The sequence below is a fragment of the Equus quagga genome, unplaced genomic scaffold, assembly GCF_021613505.1.
Source record: "Equus quagga isolate Etosha38 unplaced genomic scaffold, UCLA_HA_Equagga_1.0 203_RagTag, whole genome shotgun sequence".
Lineage (NCBI taxonomy): Eukaryota > Metazoa > Chordata > Mammalia > Perissodactyla > Equidae > Equus > Equus quagga.
Window position 1 is genome coordinate 8,097,988 of NW_025798627.1, and position 26,118 is coordinate 8,124,105.

The window sequence follows — 26,118 nt, forward strand, 5'->3', positions numbered from 1 at the left end:
TATAAAGGTTCCAAACACAAATGAAAGGTATTTGAATATAAATGAAATTTATAATTAAAAATCTAAACAGTATGACACAATAGAACCATTTTCAAATACTTATTTCAAAACAACATTAGAGCTTCCAATTATTAAGACAAACCAGACACTAAAAAAAACCCCTCAAAACATATAATGCAAAACAAAGTATAAGAAAAATAATATAACTTAATAATTGGAATAAGTATTACTTATTTTAGTTATTATATGATAAAGGAAAACAAATGAAACAAGTTCAAATGAAAATTGTGAATATAGCTCATGAAAGTATAAAGGACTTGAAATTATTCAAGGTTGAATGTACTTTGTCTTAACACAAAGTACCAAAACATTTGTTCCTAGATGTGCTGATGACAAACATTAAACAGTAAAATGCTTTTAATTCTGTTTACATCTGTTCATTCTAGAAGAGCCAAAAGGAAGAGAAAGAAAAAAATATCAAAACTTTAAGAAGAAAAACTTCTGTGCCTATTGTTCAGCAGACTTCTTTTTGAATTTCTGCCAGATCTTCAGGTCAAGAGTAACTTGAAATTTACAATGAGTCATCTGTTTTTCATTTGGCCCTTGAAATTACATCATTTACTTTGAAATAAATAAAAATCCTAACCTTACACCATAGAACTAATTTTTTTTAACACCAAAAGAAAACTTTTCACAGTTCTACATAAATAATCCAAGATTTATCTTTATGCCTTAGCTATTAAAAAAATTTACTAGGTTAAAAAGAAATGTCAACATTTTACCTTTATTAATGAAGTCACAACAATTGCTCCAGCATTTACCATAGGATTGTGAGGCTTATCTGTAAAATATAAAAGCAATATCATTATTTCAAATATCTGATATCATTTCTGCGATGCATAGGTACTTCCCACAAACATCTATCTATTTACTTTATGTAAGCCATTGTTATAGTTCTTTTATGGGGGGGAGGGGAGTTGGGGCGTAGAGGAATGCATTTAACTCTCTTACATATCAAACAAGTAATACACTTCTAAGAAGCTGCCATTATAATTATATAGACAAAGATTCATGTACAGAAAGACAGTGAATAGTAGTGTAAGGGCACATTCAAATTTCCAAACTCTGCTCTTTACTTCTATTTGACCCCAGGGAAGTAACTAAACTTCACTGTACCTCAATTTTCCCATCTGTAAACTGGGTAATAATAGCACTGACACCTCAGCAAGTCGTAATGCTTCAATGAATTAAAACATATAAAATGCTTAGAAAGTACCTGGGATAACCTTACACTCTCAAATAATATTATTATTAAAACTCACCTTGGAAAAAGCACACTGAGTGTGAACCCAATTTTGCTTGTTTGAAGTGTTTTATTTTTGTGTTTATGTATATACACATATATATGCAGAAAAATAAAACATAAACAAGTGATACACATGGGATAAAAAGATTATAGGGGGTTTAAATTGTTTTCTCTACACTTTCTATATTTCCTGACAATAAGGATGTATTTCTTACATAATTTGAAAAATTACTTAAAATTTAAGTTCATCCAAAATCTCTCTCTCTCTTCTCCTAATTCTTGCAATAAATAGAATTTTAAATCTCAAATAATTACTTTCTCATTCACAGCATGGCACAAACACCAAACACAAAACTCTTAGGGCACTGAAAACATTTATTTGAAGGCATAATTCCTAATTTATCTGTTTGTGAGGGTGATTTATTTCTTTGGGAACAAGTTCTTATCTAGCTTGACAAATCTAGCAGAAATAGGTTATTGCCACATTATTAGCCTCCTTGAATTTTAAGTAAGTCATCTTCTGTGAGATGAGCCTATAGCTAAACAACTTTGAGCTCTGGAAAACAGCCTGGCAGTTCTTCAAATTGATAAACCAAGAGTTATCATATGACCCAGCAATCTGCCTCCCAGGTAAATAACCAAAAGAAATAAAAGCATATGTATACACAAAAAACTAGTACACAAACGTTCATGGCAGCATTACTGATAATAGTCAAAAAGCAAAAATCACAGGCCAGCCCTGGTAACCTAGTAATTAAGTTCAGCATGCTCGGCTTCGGCAACCAGTTTGGTTCCTGGTCGCACATCTACACCACTCGTCAGTTAGTGGCCACGCTGTGGTGGTGGCTGACATAAAAAAAAAAAAAAAAATGTTGACAGCAGATGTTAGCTCAGGGCCAATCCTCCCTCACAAAAAAAAGTAAGAAATAACCTAAATGTCCTATCAGCTGATGAATGGATAAATAAAATGTGGCATTATTATCCATATAATGGAATATTATTCAGCAACAAAAAATGAAGTACTGATATATGCTGTAACACAAAAGCACCTTAAAAACAGTATGCTAGTAAAATATGCCAGTCATGAAAGACCAAATATATGAACTGTCCAGAATAGGCAAATCTATAGGACAGAAAGTAGATTACTAGTTGCTAGTGTAGAAGAGAAAGGGGTACTGACTGCTCATGGGTACGAGGTATCTTTGTGGGTTGATAAGAGTCCCAAAGTTGATTGTGCTGATGGTTGCACAACCCTATGAATATACCAAAAGCCACTGAATTACACACTTTAAATGGGTGAATTGTATGGTACATGAATAGTATTTCAACAAAGCTGTTAAAAATTTTTAGGGGCCAGCCCCATGGCTGAGTGGTTAAGTTCATGTGCTCTGCTTTGGCGGCGCAGGGTTTCACCGGTTCCGATCCTCAGCGTGGCCCTAGCACCACTCATCAAGCCATGCTGAGGCAGCATCCCATACAGCACAACCAGAAGGACCTACAACTAGAATACAAAACTATGTACTGGGGGGCTTTGGAGAGAAGGGAAAATAAAAAAGGAAGATTGGCAACAAATGTTAGCTCAGGGCTAATCTTTAATTTAAAAAAATCAATAAAGACAAAAAATTGAATAACTTATAGTCTACCAGTTTCCCTCAACATAAGATCAACAATGTGATTTAGTAGCTAGGTTTTAAACATTGTACATTTTGGGTTACCCATGATAACAACTAGTTCCAAAAGTTAAAAGAAAACTTAGTATAATATCTGAGTATCACAATCAAGATTTTACCTATTCCATATTATGCTAAGAGAAGTTTGCTTTCTCCGAGATCACATGAAATGAGAGGAACTGCTGCACAGAAAATTACTACCTGGCAAGAGGAAGCCAAGAAACAAAAATTTTCCTACATTATCCACTTGAAAGAATAACCACACACAGACAGAAAGCAGAATATGGAAATCCCACTGAGCTAAATTAGTTTATACTTGTATTTGTGTAGATATTCATGTATCTGTCCTTTCTTGTTTTTTTTTGACATCATAAGGTTTAGACACTGGGGTCCTAGAAGGCAGCTATTCTTCATGGTACTACATAAATGTGGGCATTTAATATTTTTTAAATCATAAATATTCTGCAAATACTACATAAGCTACAATCAAGAGGTTCTTTCAAAGAACACTAAAGCATTTCACGGCATGACAGTGCAATTTTCAGATGAAAGCAACTGCTCACTCTGCCTTTGGCTCGAAACCCAGACATGTGAACGTTTGGAAATACACCAGAGATATTATAACACCAGCATTACTGCAGTCTAAAACCTCTGACTGTGAAATCTACTCTGCCGTAGAGAGAAGAGAGTTACAAGTTTACTTTAGAATTTTTAATTAAAAAATATTTATGACAGCACAAATAACAAGCTAATTAATAAAGGCTACTATGCAAAATAATGACATATATGTGCTTGGTATAATGACAAAATGGACATGTGCGACATCTGAAATTTATGGGAATGTTTTTAACCAGAATGCACAAAACTGCTTAATTTTAACAAGCATTTATTCCCTCCGAGGCAATAAACACAGAAAGTTCTTTCATATTACACCAGAAAAAGCTTTTCAAACTGCTAAGCATATGCAGCTTACAAAGATGTGGTTCATAACTGAGGCTAAGTCAAAGTTTGCTAATGCATATATTAAAAAACTAAAAACTATCAATGTTAAGTTTATATTTTAGGTATTATACTAGGATTTTACAGGGCCATATAAAAATTCAATATACTCTATATATAGTTTAATCCTGCAGTGCCCACCTAATCATTCAAACTTTGTTCTTTCTATACAATTCAGTCCTGTCTTCCTCATGCAAATTAATTCAACTTCTCCTTTTTCTCAAATCCTCTACACATATAAACCAACATATACATTTTGGCTTCTGTGAAGTACAAACTCGTAAGATAATATAATTAGCAGTATGCAATGCTTGAGTTTGTCTTCTTTTCCCTATTAGATGTATGTAACTTCTTCTGTAGTCTTTAGTATTAGCTAGATAAGTTACTCTAAGAACCCAGGCCATGTACCCTCCCATAGCTGTTAACAATATAAGGGAAGAAGGCTATACAAATATTTGTTGATTAACCTAATTTCTACCAAAATGTGGAAAAGGACTTCACCAGGAGATAGTGGTTTCCAAATCTGACACCTCCATCAAGTAACTTATTTCCTGATTTATAATGATAGAAAATATCAGCCAATTCCTCACCACAAGACTATAACTTTTTAAGCTGTAAAACATTTTAAAACTACTGATATTAAAAAGAGTAATTAAAAAGATAATTTCTTTATCTATTCACTATATTCATATTAAACTTAATTTATCACCACAATATTAAAAAGCTAGGACAGCATTAATACATTTTTTTAAATGTTGTAATGCTAGATACACAGACACACATGCACACACACAAAATATAGTTTCACCATAAATCTACTCTTGACATTTTAAATATGAAAAAGACCTACAAACTGTTTTTTGCTGGGGCTACTCTAAAACCAAGACTCTAGAGTACAGAACCTATGCAGAACTCAGGAAGGAGTGAGGCCTTCATTTTCCCACTACTTCCGAGATTTCTAGTATTGGCTCTAGCTCGGGAATATCAAGGCAAAACCTCTGTTAAACTTTCTATTTCAGTTATTATAAACTAGTGCTAAATTCCTCAGTTCTTATTATGATTTTTTTCTCACAGACTACAGTGTCAATAAATCGTAATTTCTTAAAATTACAAATGTACATGGCAAAAAATTTATAATATTAAGTTCATTTAACCCAAGCCCATTTTATTTACTTTTTATTTCTGAAATACTTCTTCACATTCAAATTCCCAAGTTCTATTCTTTAAAAAGTTCTCTCAAAATCAGTCAATTCAACAGAACCACCTAGATTATTCTACTTTGCCTTATAAAGGAAAATATGACTTCTTCTTATAAAACATTTAATCTTGTTAGAACAAAAATATTAATTCCTTCTATATTAAATCTGGATGTGAGTTTCATAAATAAGGTACTTCTGCATATGATGTCCTTATTGAAGTTGCTAGTTTATGGAAATCTCCATGAAATCAATCGTAGCATTAGAATAGAAAGATTATGGCAAAACAGGTAAGAAAATATAATTGCTCTCAAAACAAATAGGAGGAGAAGCATAAGAAAATACCAGTCTTATAACTTCATTAAAAAAAACGATGAGTATAAAGCACATTTTTTTATTTAGCAGAAACAAAATATAAAAGTATATTTCTCACAACCATTATTGTAACCACTGAATTTCTTCACTCTTGCTTTCTTCAATTCTATCTTTACTCATCACACAATGAAGAACATAGCATATGCCCGAAAGATTAAAAAATAGAAACCAATCCATAGGTTGGCGTTTAGATTTAAAACCTCTATCAGATCAAAAGCACTGTCTTTGACCTCCCCTTTTCTTTTGGATTCCTGCAGAGTACTAAGACTTGTTAGTTATCCAAGTATTTAATACAAGATGTTTCTTTCAAATATTGAATGCTATGAAAGATAAAAAGCAAAAACACTTATTATTTCATCTAGGGCCACCATAAAACTTATTACGGAAGTTTTCAAATATACACAATATAGAAAAGTAGAAAGAACAGAAACACCCATGTGTCCATCATTTAACTTCAAAAACTGCCAACATACAGTAACAAGCACACTCAGCACCCCCAGCTACACTCCACTGAATTACCTTAAAGCAAATCCCAGACATTGTGAGATTTTACTACAAGACATTCCCCAATAGGTGGTTATAAAGCAAAAATCTTACTCCTTGCCCCAATCTTCTCCCTAGCCCACTTTCCAGTGGTATAAGATGCCTAAAATAACAATTTTAACAAGTAGGTGATTAAACTATCTCTATGGGTTTCACAGAATTCCAGGACAAATGAAAAAAAGTATGAATGCTTTTAAATTTCTGCAAAAAAATTTTAAAAATAGCTACTTAGATATACATAGGAAAATGAAGTACTTCTTTTTCCAACCAACTTTTATGTAATTCTTACCATCTTCATTTAAAAACAGTTTGTTGAATCTTAATCCACTTGGCTCTTTCCCAACATATCGATGCACGTATTCTGTTCCAAGATCATTAACAGCAATGGCATATTTCAAAGGTTTTACACAGGACTGAAGACAAAATGGAACTTTGGTATCTCCAATAGAATGCCTATTTAAAAGTAGATTTAAAAAAAAATTAAGATCAACTGGAAAAAAAGTAACTGAATAATTTGACTTAATCTGATTTACAAAGGTTTTCCCATAATTCAACCACAAGTTTACTTGGATATTAAAGAATAAATATAAGTATGTTTATTTTAAGAAGGATATTGCAAAAAAAGGGCAAAAGTTTAAAGTACTCAGGTAACAGAATGGTTCAAAATTAGATGATAAATAATTAAGTGAAAACTTTCTTCTGAGGGCAAGAGAGTATGGCCCTCCTTACTCCTACCTGTATTCAATCACATTAAATGAACTAGCTCTTTCAGAAATTAGTCACCGTTTTTTTACTCATAGCTTTAATCATGGCTAAACTGATTAGTTTTTAAACAGAGCTCAGTTTAGATTCAATACCGTTCTCTGAGACCCTGTCTATAAATGCCTCACCTTGTGATCGATAGCTACTCACAATTCTAACTCCATTAAAAGAAATAGCATCCAGTTTTATAAATCTGATAGAGCTGGCACTAATGGTAGTCATTATCACCATGTAGATAAACAGAACAAAAAGAAAGCTTTATATGTTACCAAACTGGGATGCACATGGAGAATAGGTTTGAAAACGAACAAGTTCTGACTGACCTCTCAGTATAATATAAGCCTTACGACGGCAGAGATCTTTGTTTTATTTGCTGAAGTATGCCAGGTGCCCTGAACAATGCCCCAACACATTACAGGCATGCATTCATTCATTCAGACTGAACTCATTCACAGTCAAACTGGGTACTACTAATAACTACCCTGGACAAATGGGTTAACGGAGACATCAGAGGGCAGAAATGTCAGAGGGCCACCTCGCCTCTAAGTATATTATGGAATATAAATACGTATATATAGCAAAAGTATATAATCCTTTTCCTAAGAAATTTATGAATAATTTCTAATTCAACTTGTAACTTCAACTTAATACGCATTCGAAAACCATACAAAGCCTGTCTTACTGCTTTTGGATTTAAAAATACATATGTTCTAGTCCAGAGTGAACTTTTAAAATTCTCTATATAAGAAAACTAAAAGAATCATCTCTATACACTGAGAATGTTTAAGAAAAAAACCATGTGCAAGCATTACATGACAATAATTTCCTCCACATATAAAAATTTCTAATACATGATAAACCACTTCCTCCACATATAAAAACAGGAATATCACTCCTTATTGGAATTTGCTCCATAAGAATAAAGCCATGTCTTCTCAAGTATTTGTGTCCTTTCATAGTACTCAGCATTTAATTCAATACACAGTGAGTGTTTAGTACATTTTACAGGCCCAGATGAGGATAAGAGCCTGTCATAAGGGAGAGAACGACGGACTAGACGTTAAGAGACCTAGGGCTCATTTCACCTCTTCCAGTATTGTATGAACTCTGGGCCTCAGATTCCTTACCTTAAGAATGAATGGGTTAAACCATATGGTTTTTACCGTAAATACTCGAGGAGGATAATTAGTAGAAAAATAAGAAGATCGTTTAAAATGAAGGCACTTAAGAGATCAAAAAAGAGGAGAAACTCTAATTGGGACATTATCTTGAAAGTTAAAACCTAAAATTATATGGCTAAATGACTTGTAGTTTTTACAAAATTTAGGATAGAATCACATCTCTGATACAACTTCAAACAAACTGTATACAATTAGGAGCTGTATACCGTATTTATGTAAGTTATATTTTAATTAAAAAAAAAAAATAGGGGCTGGCCAAGTGGCATAGTGGTTAAGTTTGCACATTCTGTTTCAGTGGCCCAGGGTTCACCGGTTTGGATCCGGGGTGCAGACCTACATACCACTTGTCAAGCCATCCTGTGGCAGGCGTCCCACATATAAAATATAGGAAGATGGGCATGGATGTTAGCTCAGGGCCAGTCTTCCTCAGCAAAAAGAGGAGGACTGGCAGCAGATGTTAGCTCAGGGCTAATCCCCCTCAAAAAAAAGATAAATAATGACCTTAGTGAAAAACAAAAAACCAGAAAGATCATACCTCTGAGCTAAGTCTTCGAATGAGTAAAAAATATTGATTTTTCTTTTCTTTTTTGGCATAATTTACCAGACTGACAAAACCAAATTACAACATGATAATAAATCTTTATGTCTCACAGCACAATAAAAAGAGTCAGTCTTGAAAAAATATTTCAGAACTTTTTCCATTTTTCCAAGGGCTTCTCTTAATTCACTGATTTTGAAAATCAAACCATCCTCTTGGAAGTGCTCTCACATCATTATCCCTTTTATAGCTCTCCTAGATCCTCCTGTGTCAGTGGCTGTGCCTGCAGTGTAAGCATTTCCCAAAGATCACTTTCATGGATTTCTTGAAATCCAGCATGTTTTGCAAAAGACACTTCATTTTGCAAATGACTGATGGGTAACAGACTATAAAGAAGTCCCCTCTTACCTGAAAAGGATATGTTGCAGGACCCCTAGAGGATGCCTTGAACCACGGATAGTACCGAACCCTATATATACCATGTTTTTTCCTATACATACATAACTATGATAAAGTTTAATTTATAAATTAGGTACAGTAAGAGATGAACAACCATAACTAAAAGTAAAACAGAAGAATTATAACAGTAAACTGTAATACAAGTTATGTGAATGTGGTCTCTCTCTCTCAAAATAGTTTATTGTACAAATGTAATGCTTTTTCCATCTTTATTAAGCACTTATCACACACTGTGGTCGTAACTTTTGCAGTTTGAGGTGGGACAACATAACTAGCAGGAATTTCTTTTTCCTCCTTCACAATTTCATGGATAGAAAATTCATTCTTACTGTAGATCTCAGCAACTTCAGCATACAATTTTTCTTCTTTCCTTATTAAGTGGAGAACTTTCACCTTTTCACTTAAAGGAAGCACTTTACGGCTTCTCTTTGGCATATTGCCAAACTGCCAGCATCACTACTCTTGTGCTTTGTAGCCATTATTAAGTAAAATAAGGGTTACTTGAACACAAACACTGAGATACCAAGACAGAGAATCTAAGCACAATGGCTACTAAGTGACTAGATGGTAGGTAGTGTATATGAGGATGATTCACCTCCAGATAGGATGGAGTGGAATGGCAAGAGATTTCATCATGCTACTCAAATGACGGGCAATTTAAAACTTATGAACTGTTTATTTCTGGAATTTTCCACTAACATTTTCTGAGCAGGGTTGACTGCAGGTAACTGAAATCACGGATATGGGGGGACTACTGTACAGTCGTGTGTTGCTTAATGATGGGGATATGTTCTAAGAAATGTGTTGTTAGGCAATTTCATCATTGTGGGAACATCATAGAGTACACTTACATAAACCTAGATGGTGTAGCCTGCTGCACACCTAGGCTATATGGTACTGATCTTATGGGACAACCATTGTACATGCAGTCCGTTGCTGGCCAAAACATTGCTATGCAGCGCATGACTGTCCTCTTAATTATCATGCTAATCATATCAGGAGCATGAGGAACAAGATAATGACAGGCTGGGTAATCAAAGTTAAGCTGAGAAATGGGAATTAATTTTATTAGTGGTCAGCTCATTAGTGAATAATTTCATGTTTTGATAAGTCTGTTTTTCCTAAACAAATTCCTAATTGCAGGTACTTGAATAAACACTCAAATAAGAAGAGTACAACTGTGAATAAGATAGATGAAATGCATCATAAAATTTAGTGTAAGGTTATTGTTTCAGTTGAGGTTTTTAAATTCAAATATAAACTTATTCACCTTCTTGAATTTATGTCATATTAGAGCTAATTTCCATTACAGAAGATGCTCCTCTGGCCCTCCTGCTCACTGTTACACAAAATTTAAGGCTTAGAGTTGGTTTTCATGGATTTGAAATAAACTTACCTCTGTCCATCTACTGTACAAACGGATACACCCCACAAATCAGGACTGAATTTGGCTAGTTGAGGAATATAATCTGCAACCTATCCAAAATATTGGAAAGAAATGAACAGATATAACATGGGCAAATAATATTTTCTTCTACCAAAAAATTTATCTCAATTTAGCTTCCACCAATGGATAGTTATTTTATAGTGCCCAGTGGCTTTGTAGTCTATCTTTTATAAGAATATTCATAAAAACTAAGGGCACAACAGACCAAGATTACAGGTGACAGATCTAAGTGATTTCTCTCAGTCTCCATCACCCCTATGTTTTCCAATCCATTCTCTCTTCTTAGAAAAGCAGTCTAAAACAGGAACTAGGACTTGATTTTTTTTTAGGGGAAAGAAATAGAGAACTTCCTTAATCAGGGTGATGCTGGTAGGGTTTTACTATCTAAAAACTTCCAATCCAAAGAAAAAAATAAAACAGCCCTTAATATATTTAGAGGATTTTTAAAACTGGAAACATTTTATTTAATGTTCGAGTATTCCTGCAGAAATTCCTAATAAAGTTACTTTTTATTAAAGATTTAAAAGCCATCTCAATCACTTGAAAATCAAAAAGAATTCTTAAACATAGATTTATTTTTAGCCAAAATAACAAAGTTAAATATTTAAAATATTTTAAAACCACTTAACCCAGTCACCTCATTTAAATTTCTTAATTAGCCAAACACAAGAACACTATACAATTTTATTCTTTATAGCTCTAGTTGAGCTGAATTTATTAAGTAATTGCTTTAGAAAAATATTCACATCAAAAACATTACCTTTCCTCCAGACTGCTTTTTAGCACTTTCATATAACTCATCAATGTGTGAGGTAAAAGACATAAAGTCAGGAATGACAAACTTTCTTCTAAACGCTTGTGTCAACAAAACAATGTTGCTTTGAACACATCTGTGAAATGTGAGGAAAAAATTAATAGACTAGGTATCTTTCACATATTAGTACTTGGTAATAACAATATTAAGTATGAGAATATTTAAAACAATGAGAAATTCATCATTTTATACAATAATCTAAATTCTATAAATTATACTTTCCATATTATTTTCTTTCCTTCAAGCAGCCTTTCCTGCAACTGCTTATAAGTTGTTGAACAAGTTAAAGAAATAAATTAGATTGCCTAAAAGTTGTCGAAGATTAAAAGAGCAGAGCGTTCCACCAAGTTAAGCATCAAGACTATCTAAAAACAAGATTCTTAGCCAACCAGAGTTGATAAGCATTCATCATGACATTTAACAAAAATCAGACTTTAATATGTGATAGTTAAGATCATGTTTATTTTTCGATTAAGTAACCTCAGACATACATCCCTTAGTTCCTATATAACTACTACCAGTATTTCAAAGAAAAACTAAATGTTTTGTATTTTAATATATTTTTCCTGAATTTTTCCAAAATTACATTTTGAAAAATTTGCATTTCTAAGTTAAAAGAGATAAAATTAACTTTACTTAATCAGATTAATTTGTCTCAGATGAAATACTTATTAAAACGCTTGTAAAAATAATATACAATTTTAAAGAAAATTATATATAAAGCATTATAATTATTTTATATTATTTGAAGCACCAAAAATGTTAAATTACATTATTCTATTCATTGTAAGATACATAATACATTGTAGAATAAAAATCTTTGCTTGTTAAAAACTATTTAAAAGATATGGTAAGCCACAGCGGATGCAAGGGCATGAAATCTGAAGATTTAAACCAATATTCTGCTTTGCTCTAAAGAAGTTTTAAGCCAGAAAATCAATATATTAATATAATCTTAAAGAAGAGTTTTGTAAATAGGTTCCAGCCAACCATATACTCTAAGCTCATATTCTTAGCGTCTCAGTAATTTAGTAATAGAATACTTAGGTGATAAATGAAGACTTGCTAGACATGAGCATCAAGCCATAATACAAACTTAAGACTAAACCCTTAACAGGCAAAAAGCCAGATGTGTACAGCTGAAGTATTCATTAACTATGGAAAGTTTTTTATGTAGATTCCTCACAGGTAAGTGATTTGATGCTATATTACCAGCTTCTTTGGGGAAGAGGAAAAAAAAGTTCTAAGTTTCAAGTACTACTCATCCTGTTTAACCCTCAAAACATCAGCATTTTGAGAAGGAAGATTTTCCACTTTACAGATAAGAAAACTCTATGAGTAACTTGCAAAGTAAATAATCTGTACTAATAAATGGAGTAGATACAGTATTTCTTTTTCAGTCCACAGTAAAAGAGAAATTTTTATATCTCAAGTTGTTCTCAGTGAAACACCAAATTAAAATTAAAAGCCAGATATCACATTTTAACTATAAGAAACTCCAGGATATATATGCACTTGGTCAACATAAAATTAAAGGATTTAAAATAAAATAGGTTGTTTTCAGCGATAAAGATGTGCACCACTTACAACGTGAAAAAACTGTAGTCCTAATTTCCATTATTAACCTATAGATATAGAAATAATTGCCATCCCAGAGATAAAAAATATTTACTTCAATAAACTTTGATAAATTGTCTTCTGATAGTTTCAATGTTAATCTAAAAAATATTGTTTTGCCATTGATTTAAGATTTAATGTCTCAAATAGCAATTCAACTTGCACATAAAAAAGTTGTAAGAAACACCAAAGAACATATTTCTCAGCAGAAAAAAGTTAACAATTCCTGATCTTAACTCAGTATATCTGTATCAAATCAAATTTACATCCTCAGTTTTCAACAAGTTATACATGAGAAAATATGAGGACTGTCAAACAAATTTAAATGATCAACCTACTACTTTTTAACTCTTTAAAATTAATCAGCACTTTTAGAAGGAGGCTTTACAATTACCAAAATTGTACACTCAGTGAAACGGGTAGTTTTTTTTTGCTGTATCACAAAGTGCTGGTAGAGCTGTAGTAACAACCCTCACAGGTGAATTACTGGCCAATAAAGTCAATCTTGCCGCTCAGAAGTGTCTAACTGCACACTGACAAGATTCTGAACAGTAATGCTTTTCTTGAGAGTTATTATATTAAAGATGTCAGGAATCTAACTAGAAAATTAGAAGTCTTATAAACAACTCTGAGAAGGAACTGCCTACACACTTAAGCAAGTCACATCTTTCTCATGCTTTGTTCAGTTTTCTCATCTGTAAATTGGGAATAATCATCATTTTTCTTTCCTTCTTAAGTGTTTATGATTAACAACTGTAATGAACATCAATGTTTTACAAAATATCTCAAATATGATTTTTCATTAGTAAAATAACATAATGGATATGAATTTTTTAAGAAAATCAAACATACAAATGCAATGACTACCATTTATTTTCCCCCAAAACAGAAAAAAACAAAAACTTATGATCACACATAAAAATAGTTTTAATACTTGTATGGTTAAAAATGCATGAATAAATAAGACATTCGTTTTTAACACAAATTTTCTACTATCTATTAGTATTAATTATTAGCATTAAAAACAACTGATATCTAGATGGGTACAGGCAGTCTCCAATTTACAAGCAGATAATATGCTCCAAAATGTATGCTTAGACTCATTTTCCTATTTAAAAAAAATGTCATACATAACAGTTGTTTCTCCGATTATCCTGAAAGGCTAAATATATTAACAATATATTTTAGGTAAAATATCAACACACCGATTTCAACCAAACCTATCCACCTTTATAAATTACTTCTCTGCGAAAATGAATTCCATTATAACATCTTCCTCCCACCTGCATGGAGGTGAGATAGTTCATTTCTGTCAACACTAACTAGAAAACCTCTTATTTTGAAAACAGAGAAAGAAATTCTCTGGAGCAATCACCTTTCCAGGTGACCTGAAAGGTTAATAGATGTTTTGAATCACCTCATTCTAGGCATAAAAAGAGAAATCACTATGCCTCTAGACTTAGACTTTTCCACTGCCTGTTCATATAGACCTCTAAGCGTTTGTCAACTTGAGAACTGCCTGTGTTACAATCATGAATTCTTTAAAAAACTGAATTAGCGTTTAAAATAATGGTAATTGTTATTTTTATATAATTATGGGTAGAAAATTTTATGATTAAAATTCATAATCAGGATTTAAATTACTTTTAATTTCAAATTTAAACACAGCAACATGTTTACAAAGCACAAAAAAATTTTAAACAGTACTAAAAAGGTATAAAATACTGCTTTCACTTAAAATTCCAAAGTAATTCCTCATACCTATTATCAACAAATCCACCTACCATCTCTTTGACTTCACTCTTGGATACGCCAAAATAACTCCCCAGAAGGCACCATAAATCAAGAAAGAGTGCTTTGCACAGATAGTTCATGAACACTAAAAATAAAATAACCCTACTGCAAAGGCACTGCTAACTAGAAATGATTCCCTTCCCTCCACAAAGAAATAGCTTCTGAAGACTCAAAACTCCTAACACCAATACCAGCATGGACCTAAAATCTACACTTTCTAAAGTCAGCTGAGTTAACAGAATCAAGAACCTTGCGGGGAAAAGATAAGAATCCAAATTGTCAGCAGTGCACCATGCACGCAGGAAACTTTGGAGGACCTCAGATCAATACTTATACCTTCAGATGACTTAAAACTCCAGGATATTCCCAGGAGCTAACTAGAACAAATCATCTAGCCCCCAAAAGAAAAATAAAAATACATACATATGTACAAATAAACTTTCAAGGTAAATGGTGGAACTCTTTAGATCTATCTCAACTTAAGTCTACGGTCTGGAAAAAGGCAAGGTCTTACAGTAGTGTTTACAGTGCTATACTATTTTCACTTAACTATTAGTAGTTTAAAATACCATTTACTTCTTTGGGATCCATTACAAACATGCTATCCATTAAATTATTAAGTAATCAGACTACTAGGAACATATTAATGAAGATAAATAATAAACAGTTAGGCAAATATAGGAAAGTCAAAATATTCTCATTTGACCGTATCAAGGCCTTAATCTCCAAGTTGTCTTTGGTTTTCAAATATTTTGAGGGAAATGAAAATAGTCAAATGCCTACTTATTAATATGTCTGAAAGAAGAGAGGAGAGAAGCAGACAATGTAGATACATAAACCTAAGGAATACAGACTGTCTGAAGCCTTCTCATTGTATGACATCATCTAAATCACCTTGTAGGAAAGAACAGAGACCAAGCTGAGAAAGCCTGCAAGACATGCAGAGGAACTGGAGATCAGTTTAAGCCACGACAGGACAAAGTGTGTGCTCTATTCAGACTGAATGCAATCTGCAGGTACTGTGACTTGGAAACGGCGATAGCTACATTTCCTTAGAGCAGTTTCAAACAAAGTATACTCTCAGCCCCAGTGTATTCCAGAAGCTTAATGCGCATCAGTTCTTCAAACAATTGATGTTTATAAATCCCCCCTCCCAACCCTTTTTCAGTTACACAGGAAGCACTGGTCTTCAAAGACGCAATTTTGTTTAAAATGAAAAATCACCATATAACATAGCAAATCACCATTAAAGGTTTGGCAGAAATTTTTACTTTTTAAAAAGATCTTTGTCTAGCATGACACCATCTGATGTTGTTTGAAGAGTTAATCTTAACATATCCATACACTCTTTCAACCTGGGATCAGACGTTCGCAATCCTGTAGATTTGAGTGCCTGTTTTTAAAAAAATAAGAGTTTGTAAATACATAGTGCAAATAATATATATATGCTTATTCCAACTACAAGTTTTTATTTCTGTATATAAAAACTTCTACCCAAGAACTGAATATGTATATTGCATTTTAGCTTTACTATTACCCACTTTCTGGACAAGTTTCTCATTGTTTCTTTCATTTTCTTTCACTGATTACCTTGAAATGAGCATGATGAAAATTTGAAAACATAATAAGAGAAACAGTGTCAGTCAGAATCTACATGTCAAATGACCTTTAAAACTACATTTCAATATTATTATATTACTGATCCAGTATTACTGATTTTTAAAAACTTAAAACAGAAAGATGTAAAAACTTACTGTAATAAATTTATGAACAGGTATTTTCTCTTGTCCTTCTGCAATTGTATAGAACAGCAAATCTTCCAAGCTAGGTAACAGACCCTGTTTTATTTTACTAAAGGAGGAAAAAGAAGATAAATTAATCCTTGTGTGAAGAGGATTTTAGCTACATCTATTAGTATATAATCACTGATCCAGACTACAGCTGAGTTGATCTACTCAAGACTACTGTCACAATAAATGCTGATTTACCAAAATCAATTCAGTATTACTGAAACCACACTCAAAAAAAACGTAAAAGATGATTCATTAATGAATACAGATATTGTTTAATCTCAGGTTTTGAAATCTTCATTACCATTTCTTGTGGTACTAATGCCCAGCCATCTGTTATGATGATAACTTTCTGTACAGCTTAATACAATCACTCAATACTATTTACAGACCTCAGCAAATGTTCAAGTAAGAGCCAACACTTTGTTTTGTTGTTGTTTTATTAATATGACTTTATTTATATATTATTCACATAGTTAACATGATTGTAAAATCTGGGGGAGACAGCAATTAAGTACTAGACAGTAAAGACTAGCACACAAGTTCTTGAATCCTGGCTATAATATTTACTGAGTCATCTTGGGAAATTAATTAACCTTTCTGTGATTCAGTTTCCTCATCTAAGAAAGTTAGATAATAGCGCCTACCTCACAGGGTTGTGAGGATCAACTGACTCAATACATTCAATATCTTTAACACTGCCTGGCAGAGAGTAGTTCTCAATTGATGGTAGTTGTGGTTACTATTTCTAAAGTGATCTAGGCTTACATATATAGATCAGATGCCACAAACCACAAAAACTGTTAGAATAAAAATTTCACTGTAAAAAATACATTAAAATCTTCATTAACAAATAAACTAGTATAAGATGCTATAATTAACCAAACATTTAAACAAGAAATTTTTTCCTAGCCACTGAAAAGCTTGCAAGTAAACAAACTATAATAAACCTGCTAAATGTCTTTTTTACGGCTCTGAAACTAAAACACACATTTTGTTACTTTGAACATCAATGACTATCATTAAGTATTGTAGTGATGTTCTCAAGATTACAGAACTAAGGTAACCAATCGCCTCCTCATCCATCACTATTTATTAAAATGGGAGAGGGAAACATATATGTGTGTATGCATAAAATATTCTGGAAAGAACATTACCTGTGTTTCAATAAACCAAGAGAGAAAACTAGAAAGAGAGCAAAAAGAAGGAGGGAATACTTGTTTTCTTAAATTCAGAACTTAATACAGTCAATTCCAGACTATTTATAGGTATAATGGCAATTTTCATTGGAAAATTGTATATATTACTTCCATAAAATAAACTGTCACATAGTGTAGGTCTGTTTAAAATCGTGTTTTTATACTGTTAAAAAGAACTTTTCCTGGGGCCAGCCCTGTGGCCGAGTGGTTAAGTTCGGGCACTCTACTTCGGCAGCCCAGGGTTTTGCCAGTTTGGATCCTGGGCACAGACATGGCACCGCTCATCAGGCCATGTTGAGGCGGCATCCCACATGCCACAACTAGAAGGACCCACAACTAAAAGTATACAACTATCTACTACGGGGATTTGGGGAGAAAAAGCAAAGAAAAAAAAAAAAAGATTGGCAAGATGTTAGCTCAGGTGCCAATCTAAAAGAAAAAAAAACTTTTCTAGGTGTCTAAATGTTTCCTGGACTACCCAAAGATTACATAATAATTCCATACTTGAGTAAGACCACTTGTATTCAATTATTTCCTAATATAATTACTTTCCTACTGTTAGTAGTCCATATATTTCTACCTTAAGAAGACAACAAAATATAGAGTTGGTTCATAGTATGTACATTTATAAACACATATATAAAATTTCTCCTAAAGAAACATTACTGTTAGTATTAATATCATTTATACTTGTTCTCAAAGCTATTACACCAACTTAGTTTTCAGGGTCAACCTTGAAATATATGACTTTCATGCCAATGTTTTTAAAAAACTAACACATAGGATTATCACAATTTAGGCTCTTACAGAACTTTTAAAAAGGTATTTGGGATATTTTAACAATAAGAGCTAAAATTTATTGATCATTTATGTCCTAAATACTCTGCTAAGTGTTTTACATGCATTCAAATTTAATCCCTCCAATGATCTTATGATAGGAGGTACTATTATTATCCAAAATATAGTATGGTTCCTGGTGCACAGTAGAAACTCAATAAATTTATTATTTCTTGAAAAAAATGAATGACCCTATCCCCATTTCACAGATGAGGAAACAGAGGCTCAAAGGGGTCAAGAAACTTTCCAAGACTGCACAGGGGCAAATATGTATTTAGAACCCCCATTTCTCTGGCTCCAGAGTCCAAACTATTTACCACTACAATACACTGGCTCTCAAACTTACTAGCTAGTTATGACTTTTATAAGGTACAATTTTTCTAGGTCTTACGCTGATCTAAAATCATTGAACAGTGTTCAACAACAATGATGACTTAATATTTAAAGAAAAATTGAGCCAGCTGTCAAAAAAATCAGTGGAAAATAACAGACCAATTATTTACAGAAAATGGTTTGTCAAATAAACTTTAGATAGTGGTAGTTTATCATTTTCAAAAACTGCAGAATAAGCTTTCTATTTATCACACTAGTAAATGGTATTTGCTTTGCCTAAAAGCTATGTAAATAACATAAAATATACACTTCTTTAGCTTATGGTACATAGTGCAAAAAATTAAAATAACCATGTTATTGCCACAGCAAGCAAAAAATGTAAATGTTTACTTGCTTTTGGACAAGAAACTGATTTTTATCCACAGGAGAGATTTAAGTCATCCCTATAAAATAGGCCCACACAATAAACGGTCAAAACTGATACAAAGAAAGTACTACCTATCTTAGCATTTAAAAGTTCAGACTCTGATTTGAGAATGAGTTCACTTCAACAGTCTGGTGAGCCCACAAATATAAAGATTCTCCCCAAATTTTCAAATAGGTAGTACTCCAGAGATATTTCTTGACATTACTCCCTCTTCTCTCCACAAATTTAATATGGCTTTGTGGCAACGTTTCACAATAATGTGCTTTACCATTAAAATTCAAAAGCTGAAATAACTGCAGTTTTCAGTAGCTATACAGTAACTAGGAAATCCTTGAAAAGAACTTAAGTTTTAATGACAAAAAAATATTATTATAGCAGGCTTTCAAATTGTAACATCAACAATTATTGATAAACCCAAGTAAACCCTCCACATTCCCTAGGGAAAAACATAAAATGGTTATGACACTCAGCAACTAAAATAGGACGTAAGGGGAAGATTAGGAAATTCACAGAAAAATCCTTGTTTCATACCTTATTATTCCTTCCCTTTTTTTTTTTTAAAGATTTTATTTTTTTCCTTTTTCTCCCCAAAGCCCCCCGGTACATAGTTGTGTATTCTTCGTTGTGGGTTCTTCTAGTTGTGGCATGTGGGATGCTGCCCCAGCGTGGTCTGATGAGCAGTGCCATGTCCGCGCCCAGGACTCGAACCAACGAAACACTGGGCCGCCTGCAGCGGAGCGCGCGAACTCAACCACTCGGCCACGGGGCCAGCCCCTATTCCTTCCCTTTTATTCTACCTCATTTCCTTTCTAATTTCTGCCTTTAAGATCCTTTCACCATCATTTTGTTCCTTCTTTTCCCATTCCTTTCCCTACTTTACCTTCATAAAATACCTGCCTAAAAATAAAAATGACTTCTTTAAAAAAAACAGAAAAAAAATCCCATGTATTTAACTGGCATCTAAAATATGTACAGCATTATGTTAGCCATTGCTTACAGTCTAAAAGGGAAAGAGGAGACGTACATTACAAGGAATTACAAGAAAGGAACTATGGGATCCTATCACTGAAAAATTACTTCACTGTGGACTAAAGTTAAGCTTTTCTAGAAGAGATGGAATTTGAGCTGGACTTGAAAGACGGGTAGGAGCTGGAAACATGGCAACAGAAAGCGATTTCCAGCAAAGGAACCAGAACGATCCAAAGCCATGAAGGTAAGCATTCACTGGGTGTTTACAAAGAACAGCAAACAGCTAGAGCACAGAATATATGAATTAAGGTGCCTGTTTCTACCCATGAGCTGTTAAAACACCTAACTTTCAGGGTTGAGAGAGATCTATATAAATCAACCAATAAATGAGGAGACCATTCCCCAAAATTTACATATGGAGTTTAAATTCAGGGCCAACTTCTACAACATGAAAAGAGGCACTGTCTTTGTTTATTTTACTGATCAACCAGTTTCCCAATACCAAAAGACAATTAAAATTCCTCAGTCTGGTATTCAGTTCTCTATAACTTGACTTTGTACAATCTATTCCTAACTTATCACTTATAATTCACCAATGTAATTGACTAGACTCACCGACCTATAAATAAGCCCTGCTATCTCACCTTTACTTTTTACCTATATATGCCTTCTGTCTACAACATTACTCTTCCTAAACCTTAAAGGTATCAATGATCATTCCAATTGTGTCAGAGGGTTTTCCCCAATGGGGTTCTCTATCCTCTTTTTAGCACACACTGAGTGCATCACTAAGTTTTGTAATTTTCTTATACAGCGTATAATGTGCCAACCATCGGGGATATAAAGATGAACAAAGTAAGGTTGCCACCTAGGAGAGGCAAGACTACAGTAATGTGGCCAAAGTACTATGACAGAAGTCTAAGAAAGGTATTAGGAAGTATAAAATAACATTCAATTTTGCCTTGGCGGGTGGGAGAAATCAAGAAAATTTATAATTTATAATTAGGAGCAATACTGAAAATACATCCTCATCAGTTCCAAAATTTTATAAAAGAAAAACCTCTACTATCAAACGAAAGGATGAAAATGAAAAGCAAGTCTTTACTAAAAACAGCAAAAGGAGAAGAGGGAAAAAATTGAAACCAACTACACTGCTTTATTTCGTTAAATAATGTTTCATATTACCTGACCCCTCCAAGCTATAAGGCTTCAAGATTGGGGTAAATGCCTATCTAAATTTTTTTGGGGGGCGGGGGTAGGGTGTCAAATCCCACATAACCCAAACACATAGTTTTAGTATGCTAAATCTACCAGATAGTAAAAAACTGTTTTTTCAACTAGGTTAAAAAAATAAACGAGCTCCACTAATAGAACACAAAAGAATACTTTGGTGTTTTTATTTATGTCTTCATTTTAAAACAATGATCTTTAAAAAATATTTGGAGTTGTTTTTAAATCAGTTTATCATTTTGAATTCAGAGGGGTCTGACAGTAAGTGTCCATCAACACAAGCAAATTAGTAGCTTAAATCTGTGAGGCTGAAAGTTGAATTGAGGGTGGCCATATACCATTATAAGCCTAACAAAGTGAAAAAATCTGCTCATCCTCCAAGTCATTTTGCCCCAAGGCTACTGGTGGAATTTAAAAACAAAATCTTACGTCTTTTGTGGCTTTTTGTAAAAAAAGGACTTTCTGTTGTTTTATCTTAAAACTCTATGTGGTAAAGCAAGGTGGGCCAACTGTCCCCAATTTACAGATAAGGACAGAGTCTCAAAGTCAAGCAACATGTCCAATGTCACACAACTCTTAAGTGGCTAGACTAGAATTAGTCCTAGAAAGCTGGTCCTTAATTCCTAGTCTCAGATTCTTCCTGCTATGCCACACCAACTGTGCTCAGTTGCTAACACTCCATTTTAGGAGGAATACCTGGAGTTCATTCAGAAGAATGAAAGATGAGACTCCTTACATACGGAAGACTTTCTAGCCAAAAGGCTAACAGGTGAATTACTTATGTTAGATGAGTAAACTGTTGTTCTGCCTTGTTAAAACTGCATCCTCTACAAAGCGAGGATGAGATTATATCAAATTAGGGCTGCTGTTTTGATTGGGCTGTACTGAAATTTATTCAAGAGCAAGCCAAAGTAAGAAGCACAAAAGCCAGCTTTATGTGAGGAAGTGGCCAGGCTATCTGTATCAACTGAGGGCAACTTGTCCATGTGTACAGCTTTAGAAGTCTAACCAAAAGGGGGAGTCTGCCTTTCTCCCACTGGAAGACAAGGAGCTGGGCAGATCAAGTTCCTAACGGGGAAGTCTGTTAGTCCTTCCAACAATGTATACCCTCAGTCAAGTATCCTTTAATAAATTATTCTAGTTGTCAATGTACAGATATTATGTGAATTCTATCACTACAATCTACCCCACTAGAGATGACTTCTTTGAAATAACTAAAATATATAGGTAGAAGTTAATGAAAAGCAAACTTCAGCTACACATAAGGAAAAACAAAATAGCTCTGAAAATGGAACTGGCTGCCTTCTAAGGCAGCGACTCTCTTGTCAAGGAAGTAGTCAAGCAGAGATGAACAACAACCTGTAGGGAATACAACAGAAGAGGAAAAAAAAAAAAAAAATCAGCTGGGTAGATGGGTTTTTAAGGTCTCTTCCAATCCCAAACCTAAAAAAAGTAATCAATTCAATTAAGTATTTTATTAATCTGCTAATATTAGATTAAAAAACAATAAGTCCTAATATTGTATGAACCTGGTTAGGTCATTTAATATCTGTGGGAAGTTTATAAAACATGTAAAAAGAGGTGGAATTAGATATCTTTAAAGCCACTTCCAACTCTAATTCTCACTTTTTGAGTTGCTAAAAATAGACGTCTTCCTAAATTCCTATATTAAAGACCATAAACTTCACTCACTCAGGAACTCTGTATACATAAAGGACCCATGTACACGCATTTTACACATAAAGCTTAATTATCTGGGTTCTTTAAAAAAGTAAGAGGAATACTTAATGCCACTGAACTGTACACTTAAAAATGTTTTAAACAGTAAATTTTATGTATGTGTATTTTACCACAATCTTTTTCAAAAGCTAAGGGAAACTGGGTACAGAAAGTGAGAGAGAGAGACAATAGCTAAAGTGCAGACATGAAGGACAGAAACAAGATGTAGCAACTGATGCAAGATAGAAAAATTCACAAAAGAACAAACATATTCAAAGCAGAACCAATCAGGGTATTTAGGGAACATCTTACACAACCAAATACAGCTTAGTGTAGGGGCCACGAACAGCAAATACAGCAGAGGACATCTGTTTTTGTAAATAAAGTTTTATTGCAATACGACCATGCCTATTCATTTATGCACTATGGCTGCTTTGCTACAACAGCCGATTTGAATAGTTTGTTAACAGAGACCAGATAGCCTACAAAGCCAAAAATATGTACTATTTGGCTCTTCAGGGAAAAAGTTTGCCAACACTTGCCTTAGAGCATCAGTGTATTTTAGCACACAGTATAGTAATGTTCCCTTATAGTAAAAATAAGTTGAACAAGAAATGTTAAGCTGCATTCATTATAATATGGCAGAAAAATATGCAACATTTTCTAAGGAGACTTACACTAGGAATAGTTTACAAATTAAAAACTTTTATGTTTGAGGATAATAATGAATACAACTGGATAATGCTGATAAACAGGAGCTGTACATATCTATTCATAATCTTTTTTCACAACTTTTTCCAATGTAATGGTGCTTACTGCCATACGTACCAGAAACAGGGTATTAGGATAGCACACTAGGACAGCAGAGTAGAGATTTACAAGTTTAAGATTTAACAGGTGTGGTTCCTCTGATTACAGAAATCATGAGAAATATTAAAACTAACTATAAGGAGGCAGGAAAAACAATATCTTCTTACAACTGCTAATATCATTTCACCTTATTTCTCTTTATTACTTTTCCTAAGCATTTTTTAAAAGCTTAAGAACACTTGAGATCTTATCACACAGAAAATTTTGTATTCCAACTTTTGGCTTAACATGTTATTTTCTTATATCCCTAAAAAGTATCTGTATACTTCTTAAATGACTGAATAAGACTCTTAACTGGATGTAGCATAATTTACTTAACCATTTCAATAATGGTGAACACAAGTTGTTCCCCACTTTTCTCTAATATGCATAATACTGTGCCAAAAATATTAGTGAATAAATCTTTCTACATCTTCTTTCTACACCTCAGTTTATTTTGTTAGCCTAGGTCCCTAAAAGAGTATGAATATATTTAAAGTTCTTCATATAGTTTAAAAACTGTTCTTCAGAAAGTCTGTACTCTTTCAATAACTTCCACCAAGAATCTAAGGAAGTGCCTGTGTCACTCAAAATATCTGCATCAAATGATAATTTTAAAATCTTCTTTAGAGGCTGCACCAGAAATTAGTAGGCAAAAAAATTTTTTAATAGTAATTTTTTTTAAAGATGGGCACCTGAGCTAGTATCTGTTGCCAATCTTTTTTTTTTTTCTTCTTCTTCTTCTTCTCCCCAAAGCCCCCCAGCACATAGCTGTATATTCTACTTATAGGTCCTTCTGGATGTGCTATGTGGGATACCACGTGAGTATGGCTTGACGAGCGGTGCCATATCCACACCCAGGAGTGGAAGCCACAACACCCTGGGGGCTGCCAAAGCAGAGTGTGAACTTTAATCACTCGGCCACGGGGCCGGCCCCAAAAACATATTTCTAAATCCTGAAAGCTATCAATTTTTGTTCATTATGCAGTATCACTAATTCTATGTTTTAAAATTAGTGTTCTCACTATAAACATTTCTTTAGAAACCAGTAAGCAATAACGTTACACACCACCAAGAGAATACTTCTTAAAGGAAGCCAAGACACGTTAACATTTTGCTTCTACTGCATTGTAGGTGGTCACAAAAATCAGCGAGTGCAGTAATCAGTCATATGCACCCTGTTTCATAACCAAAGCAATTTTATACCTGAGCAGATCCAGGATAAAATCATAGTAAGTGTCTCTACCTGAAAGCTATTTATCTCACTTAGAGATATCAATAATGAGGAGACATTTTTATAATATGTCTGTTCACTCTGCTTTAAGCACTCCTCTTACTAGCAAATGACTCAAAAGGTGAAAAGGCACAGACAGGCAACTCCTTGGTTCACACAGGAGTTAAAGATTGAGCTCCCTAAAGAATGCAAATCCTACAATTAGCTTTTCAGTTTCTACCGCCATAATTTTTCTTCACCTCCGTATCACAAGGAAGGAGAAGAGCTTTTTTACTGATGTCAAACAATGTTTTAAACTTGAAGAAACTCACAAATATCTTCAACAAATTTCTCTTCAAGGTGACATTTATCTTTTTCAGACTAGAATCGTGCAACCCCCCCACCACCATTACTTTTCCCTACATACTGTCTCACAAAAAAGACTGAATTCTCTTTGGTAGTCACTTCCTGAGTTAGCTGATTTTGAGGTAGGCAGTCTTCTTTGTAGAACAGTAAAGCCTGAAAACAAGCAGCTAAAATTCAAGGAGACTAAGCTTGAGGATCTTATTCATGTTCTTTCCATGAATTTCATCTAAAAATTAATTAGTAGCATGCAGTGCGTTAATTACAGATCATGTACAGATGCATCAATGGCTAAACAGACGAGTGTGGTTTAATGTAAACATAAGGCAGCAAAAACTGTTATGATGTATGTTATGACTTGCCATTAAAACAAAACTAAAACTCACTGATAACTGTAACCTAGAAAATTTTTTTTTAAAGATTGGCACCTGAGCTAACAACTGTTGCCAATCTTCTTCTTTTTTTTTTCTCTGCTTTATATCTTAGTT

The 26,118-nt window shown here is 33.5% G+C and overlaps 1 protein-coding gene across 2 annotated transcripts in view; it reads right to left on the reverse strand.

Annotated features, from left to right (window-relative positions):
- The window catches only part of LOC124233466 (glutaminase kidney isoform, mitochondrial), a 79,919-nt gene that overhangs the window by 48,478 nt on the left and 5,323 nt on the right, over positions 1-26,118 (reverse strand). For both annotated transcript variants that reach the window (XM_046650569.1, XM_046650570.1), the window contains exons 2-7: positions 16,456-16,552; positions 15,973-16,094; positions 11,237-11,366; positions 10,426-10,505; positions 6,379-6,542; positions 783-841 (exon numbers count right to left, since the gene is read on the reverse strand). In XM_046650569.1, coding sequence (XP_046506525.1) covers positions 783-841; positions 6,379-6,542; positions 10,426-10,505; positions 11,237-11,366; positions 15,973-16,094; positions 16,456-16,552 — 652 coding nt within the window. The remainder of the gene's footprint in view (positions 1-782; positions 842-6,378; positions 6,543-10,425; positions 10,506-11,236; positions 11,367-15,972; positions 16,095-16,455; positions 16,553-26,118) is intronic.